This window comes from Saccostrea cucullata, unplaced genomic scaffold, assembly GCF_032062105.1.
Source record: "Saccostrea cucullata isolate Sc308-1 unplaced genomic scaffold, CSIRO_AGI_Scuc_v1 ctg8496, whole genome shotgun sequence".
NCBI lineage: Eukaryota > Metazoa > Mollusca > Bivalvia > Ostreida > Ostreidae > Saccostrea > Saccostrea cuccullata.
The window spans coordinates 15,001-21,673 of NW_026926699.1; the positions used below are offsets into that span (position 1 = coordinate 15,001).

The 6,673-nt window shown below is 31.5% G+C and overlaps 1 protein-coding gene and 2 long non-coding RNA genes across 4 annotated transcripts in view; all 3 read left to right on the plus strand.

The window, feature by feature from the left end:
• Positions 1 to 2,864, plus strand: part of LOC134272462 (parathyroid hormone/parathyroid hormone-related peptide receptor-like) — a gene marked incomplete at its 5' end in the record, with an annotated part of 17,793 nt that extends 14,929 nt beyond the window's left edge. Inside the window, one exon of the mRNA XM_062754691.1 lies at positions 2,688 to 2,864. Coding sequence (XP_062610675.1) covers positions 2,688 to 2,864 — 177 coding nt within the window. The remainder of the gene's footprint in view (positions 1 to 2,687) is intronic.
• Positions 2,865 to 3,332: 468 nt separating this feature from the next.
• Positions 3,333 to 4,706, plus strand: LOC134272463 (uncharacterized). 2 transcript variants are annotated; one of them, XR_009993203.1, is made up of 4 exons: positions 3,333 to 3,392; positions 3,512 to 3,593; positions 4,388 to 4,477; positions 4,661 to 4,706. It is a non-coding gene; the product is annotated as an uncharacterized LOC134272463 (long non-coding RNA). The 2 variants fall into 2 exon arrangements; XR_009993204.1 differs by having other exon boundaries at positions 4,388 to 4,473; positions 4,655 to 4,666.
• A 161-nt stretch (positions 4,707 to 4,867) lies between these two features.
• LOC134272464 (uncharacterized) lies at positions 4,868 to 6,094 on the plus strand. The gene is made up of 3 exons (XR_009993205.1): positions 4,868 to 4,994; positions 5,699 to 5,740; positions 5,935 to 6,094. It is a non-coding gene; the product is annotated as an uncharacterized LOC134272464 (long non-coding RNA).
• The last annotated feature ends 579 nt before the right edge of the window (positions 6,095 to 6,673 follow it).

The window sequence follows — 6,673 nt, forward strand, 5'->3', positions numbered from 1 at the left end:
GCCAAATTGGCCGATCAAAGTTTTACATAGGAAAATATAGGAAAAATCTTTAAAAATCTTCTTCTCAAGAACCACTGGGCCAGGAAAGATGAAACTCATGTGGAATCATCCTCAGGTAGTATAGATTCAAGTTTGTATAAATCATGACCCCCGGGGGTAGGGTGGGGCCAAAATGGCCGATCAAAGTTTTACATAGGAATATATAGGAAAAATCTTTAAAAATCTTCTTCTCAAGAATCACTGGGCAAGGAAAGATGAAACTCATGTGGAATCATCCTCAGGTAATGTAGATTCAAGTGTATTCAAATCATGATCCCCTGGGGGGTTAAAATTCAATGCCCCCCCCCCAGTATACTTTCAGTTCTGATATGTGCTTTTTCCTAGCAAATTGCTCAGGTAAGCGATGTGGCCCCTGGGCCTCTTGTCTTAAGTTGTTATTAAATTTGGTCAAGTTACGCCTTGAATTATTGAATACTTTGCATTTTCCAGTATTTAAAATGACTTATGAATATACCCATATTTACCACTGACTTACATGTACATATAATTTTTAAAACATTTTCTGTGTAGCATAAAATTGAAACAAGGTGTGTATTTTTTGTGAGAATAATTTGTTGGTTTTTCCTAGATTTTATTAAATGTTCAGTAAAGATTTAAAGTAGCCAAAAGTCTCAATTTTCCAAATTTTCTGGTTGTTTCCATGGCAACCAAGATACTTAGCAACCAAATTGTTTACTTGATATTTATTTCTGGTTTCAAGTAGTACTAATTGGAAAAGTTTCATCAGAATCAGTGCATGACAATGAATTTAAATTGTTTATAGAAAATGGCTATTAGAGAGCAAATTTTTGCTAGATTTTGAGTTATCTACCCTTTGTAAGAGATTTCAGAAACAATAATAAAACAATTAATTTTGATTTATTTAATTAAAAAGCTTTAAAAAAATTGAAACCATTTATTATTCATTTGATTTCTTATATTTATAAGAAAAAACTGTTTGGAAAAGAAATTTTATTAAACAACTAGTGTCTGGTAAAACTTTGAAAAAGAAACAAATTATTTGGCAAAATGCCAATTTTCAAAGTTAAAAATATTTTAAACGAATAAAATACCCACTCTACTTTTCATAAAAGTTGAATAACATTATTATAGTGTTTTTAAAATTTCAGTTGATTTTTTCTCATAGTGCCTGCAATCCTTGATGGACCTCTTGAAAAATAGGGTAAAAATGGCCATTTTCGAAATGTTAGAATTTGGTCATCTTTGAGCCACCAATTGAAGAATTTGCAGTGACATTTAGAATTTTTTTTTATTTGTGTAATATATTGCTCCGAATGTTCTGTTCATATAATGTATTATTTATCTTATAAAAATAAAGATGATTATACCATATGAAATGAATTATACAGCTTTTTTATGTGTGAAATCGGCGTAAATGGGGCCAAAATCTATTTTTGTCCGTTACCATGGCAACCAAGGTGGTAACCTTAATTTTGAATGTTGATTATGTCATACCATATGGGGATTAATCACCTGAAAAAGTTTCATTGAAATCGCCCATGGTGTGTGCCACAGCCCTACAGTAAGATTTTGGTCCTTACAGAGAATTTTATGTTAAGAAGTACTTTGATTAAATATTTTTATCTTATTTCATTCCGGCTCAACTATTGCTCAATATATTATGTTGTATTTTGCATGTTTCATGCATGGATAAAGGGGGTTTATATTGTTAAAATAAAGGGTCAAGTCCCCTTGCAAGGGGATGAATTAAAAAAAAAAGAGAAGAAGACAAAATTAGGATGGGGTCATTAAAAACTTTCTTCTCAGGATCCACTAGACAACAAAATAATTAGGGCCACAGTTAAGGAATCCTAGGTTTACATTGAAATATAAATATCTGAAAAAAATCTTTAAAAATTGTCCATTCAAGAACCACTGGGCCTTTTCTGAAAATTATATGGAAGCATCCTGGGACAGTGTAGATTCTAAATTGTTCAAATTATAAACCCCTGGGATATGGTTGGGCCAGAATAGGGAATCATTGTTTTGCATTAAATATATTTGAATATTTTTAAATTCTTCTTCTCAAGAACCACTGATCTAGTAAAACTGAAACATATGTGGAAGCATCCTGGGGTAGTGTAGATTCTACATTATTCAAATCATAACCTCCGAGGATAGGGCGGGGCCACAATAGGTATTAAGAGAGGAAATATGGGTCAGAATGATGGCCTACATTTCTTAGATGAGCGATGTGGTCCATGAGCTTCCTGTTCAAAGAAGAATGAATCTAGTATTTTTCAATTAATTGTCAACTCTCCTTACTTACGAAGAATTATGCCATTACCTCTAGTATATGGGGTTATATAATATGTCTCTAAGCTGATTTCTTACACAATAATATGTTCTACATATGAACAATTTCTTAAACAAGGCAAGTTATTGACAAAAGAAGGTTATGCAATAGGAATATCAACTATCTCGATTAAAATCACGTCATCATTTTGCAAGTTCGGTACAATAACTTTGTCAGTAAAACAATCTGTCAGTAACACATTAATAGGAAGTATGGCAAATGCAATTTAAAAAAAAAATTGCCATAATAACGACCATATCTCTCTCTCTCTCTCTCTCTCTCTCTCTCTCTGAAGAAGATAATTACGTATAGTAAATAAATGTATTTGCAGAATTGGGGATGTAAGCTGACCATGACGTCCTTTGTGTATACTCTACTCGCCAGTACGGTATGGCTCAATGTGGACGCATCTGTCCTTGTCTGGATGATCTGTTGTAACCCGTGGTATTTTCAAAAAAGAAGCAACATTTTCCCACATCTTTTGATAGGATGGGGTAAGAAAGGATGATATCAATATTCATAATTGTTCAATATTCTGACATACAAATATCTTACCTCTTTGGACAGTGTTGATTAATGATTTAAGGACATACGCACCGTACTTTTGAACTTAAATTTCTGAATATCTGTAAAATTAGAAGTTCCAATTATTGAAGGACCTGTTTGAAATTTTACGATGCTAGGCAATACAGTACACCACCTCTAAATAAAATTTATGGGAAATACTATATCGATTTTAATTTTTCTTGGAAAAAATACCAGAATTTTCATCATTTTATATCTTAGCAAATCACCTGGTTAGATCATCTTTTATACTATGATTTCAAATTGAGGATATCTATAGAAAATTATAATTGAAAAAGGATATTGATTGTTCAAATTGTTGAGTGAACAGTTATTGAAATAATGTTTTTGTTTGCACAACAATGTCTGTTGGTTCCACATTGTGTTAAAATAATTAACCTTTACTTGCAGATGGGCCTTTGCTTATTGTGATACCATGGGTTTGTCTACGGATTTACTTAGATGATGAGATGTGAGCGTTTATTCTTCGTCCTTTCTTCATTTTAAGCATTAAGCTCTTTTTTACCAGCATTTCAACAACAAATAATGAAAGCCACTTAATTATGTATCTAATGTATCTAATTTTTACAGGTTTTGGATGGCGATCGATATTAACAACTACGAGTCTTGGGAGGCTTGGTTGTTCTTAGGGCCTGTGCTTGTTATTAATTCGGTGAGAATACATGTACTTTGAATTTAGAAATTGAATTTATCATTAAAAAATATTACCACAATTATTTTTTTGTTACTTTATGAAAAGAAAATTAATATAATTTCTTTTTCCTTATGAAGTAATTGTCATTTATCCTCAGTAAAAAATATCTAAAGAAAAGTATCATTATCAACGTTCATTCGGAATAGATATGCAAATCAAGGAATCAGTTATCTCGATCTAATGTAATATTTCTTTAACTAACTGTAACTACATTGGATGCAACAGTGTTTAGACTTAAAGTTCTTTTTATGGAAAAAAATGTCATTAAGGTCAAGGTCTAGTAAATGGCTTTAGACTAATTTTTTTGTGCTAAATCCATTATGACGTCATAATCAATTTCAATTTTCTTTTTCCCGTATTTTACTGCCTTAGTAGAATTATGTAGAAAATAGGGTATTTTAATGACAGTCATTTTGAAATCATATGAAAAGTAATTATTTTAAAGAAGAGGCCAAGAACATACAAATCACCGTTTTCTGAAAGACTGTAGGCAATCTGGATACATTTCCTTTGTCGAATATGAAAAAAACTCATATTTATGACTGGTTTTCCTCATTTTTCATTGAAAATGACAGTTTAAGATATGGTCTTTCATCTTGTTTACCTACAAATTATGCCCCGAAACACCTTATTTGGCCAAGCTTAAGTTGTAAGGCATCATGAAAGGAATTTATTTCTCAAATTTGATAAATCTGTAGGCATCCTTCATTTACCAGATCTTGACCTTAAATTCAAATTTTTTTTTTTTTCAGGTAAACATTGTTTACTTAATCCTGATAGGAAGATTTGTAATAAAGAACCACATGATGAAGAAAATTACCAACAGCTCAACAGAGTTGTAAGTATTTATCATCAGTAAAAATCGACACGTAGCCAAATATGTTACACAAATAATGCAAATTGATCCTATGAAGAAACTTGGAGAGAGAGAGAGAACGGGGGAGATTGTTTTTTTTTTATCATCAAGAATGACAATTTCAAACAATTTTATTACTGGTTACATAGTGATAAATTTAAAGTTTCAGAAGGCATATAGCAGTGGTCCAAAAGAACACACCATTACTACAATGTTGTAAGTTATTCACGAAAAGCAAAGCTACTATCAATACAGGCACAAATATGACTTTAATTTGATGCTAGCCTGGATGAAATAAAGCTTGTGCAAGATTTTGCAATTGCAATAATAATCAGACCTAGACATTTCTAATTTTCTTTTCCATTTCTTTTTACAGAAATACTGCTAAGCATATCTGCATTATTATTCCTTTACTTGGAGTTCCTGACATTGTACTCACCATTTTGTCATTTTGGCCTAATATCCATTTCTTGTATGCTGATATGTTTTTCAGTTCATTCCAGGTAAATTACTTTATCATTTATGAATTTCATAAGTTTTATCAAGCTGCTGTAACTACCCCGTTGTCTTTATATCAGATAAAACCTTACATTTTTTATACCCCCGCTTGAAAAGTGGGAGGGTACATGTATATAGTAATCATGATGTTCGTCCGTCCGTCTGTCCATCCGTCTGTTACACTCTGGGGTTCCCATCTCTTATCCGCAACTCCTCTCATACCACTTCATGAAATTTGATTATACTTACACAGAATCTTTATTACATATTGCCATTCTGTACTTCCTATATTACTTTTTTACCCGACACATATTTTGGGTTTCCGTTAGCAAAACATGGACCATGCCATTATATTCATATGGGAGGTGGGGGTATCTATTTTTTTCACTACAAAGCACATATGATATTAAAGTTAGGCTTATATAAGATATCTGTCCTCACACGCATTCATTTTAAATCAACTAATGAAAGTGAATTTTTTTTAATTTCAAAATGTTTTAATCAAATGATTAAAAAGTAAAATAGGAGGTGCACATGTACAATGGCAATATATACGATTCTATTAAGGTCTTATCAAATTTCATTCAGTGGTATGGAGTTGCGGATACATTGAAAGAGATGGGTACCCAAAGCGTAACAGATGGACGTACGGAGATTATTGACTAATAGTTGACCTTGATATAACTTACATGTACTATCTTTCCTTCAGGGTTTCATGTTAGCTGTGAGCTTGTGTTTAACGGAAAGAAAGGTTTGAATTTGTCTGTTGTATTGTTTGAAAACAGATTGTTTTGAAGCAACTACCTTTTTGTTCTTTTAAAAGAAAAAAAAGAACATTTAACTTTTAAAATACATTTGCTTGATATGAAAAAAAAATTATCTCATATTTATTCTCTCTTATGTTCAATCGAAAAAAAAATAAAAATTTTTTTTTTCATATTACAGGCTGTCAAAGATTTTAAAAGCCTTGTTTTACCTTGTACATCTTTAACAAGAAAAGTTTCTAGGTCATCTTCTACTGGAGAAAACGCGAGTGTTAATACAAGCATTTACCAACTGATGAATCATGGGAGCTCAACAGTGCCTAGTGTGTAATGCACAAAACTGTAATTTTGAATGAGTAAATTAAAGTTTTACTGATATGTCTTATAAATAAAACTTGAAACAAATTAGCATGTTTAATCATTAAGTGTTCCAGTGAACAGCAATGTGATTTACACATATTACGTATTTCTCACTATCCCCTTTTTATGGTGTTTATATCTCCCAATTTTTTCGCCACTCAAGAGCTTGCTCTAAGTGTCATTAATTTTTAAAGTAAGACAAGCTACTTCCTGATAAGTTGATGTTACAAAGATTTCAATAAACTCATTTTTAGTCGTATTTTCGTACATTCTACGGTCAATGTAAAGAACCAGCAATCAAATATTACCTATCATAGTGTCGTATTCGGGTGAGTGTTTCGTGCCTATTGTTATTACGCCTTTGTGTTTATACTGATTTTCATGGGAACAGACGCCTTCGGCGTAAACAATCCATATTGACTGACAGATGGGAAAGTCATATAAAGATATAAAAAATTTTAAATGTTTTAATAAAAAGATAAAACGATATTATTTTTAAAAATTAAATTCCTTGTGAAATTCTTTTAAAATGCCACATCCCTTCAGTTTTGGTCTTATAT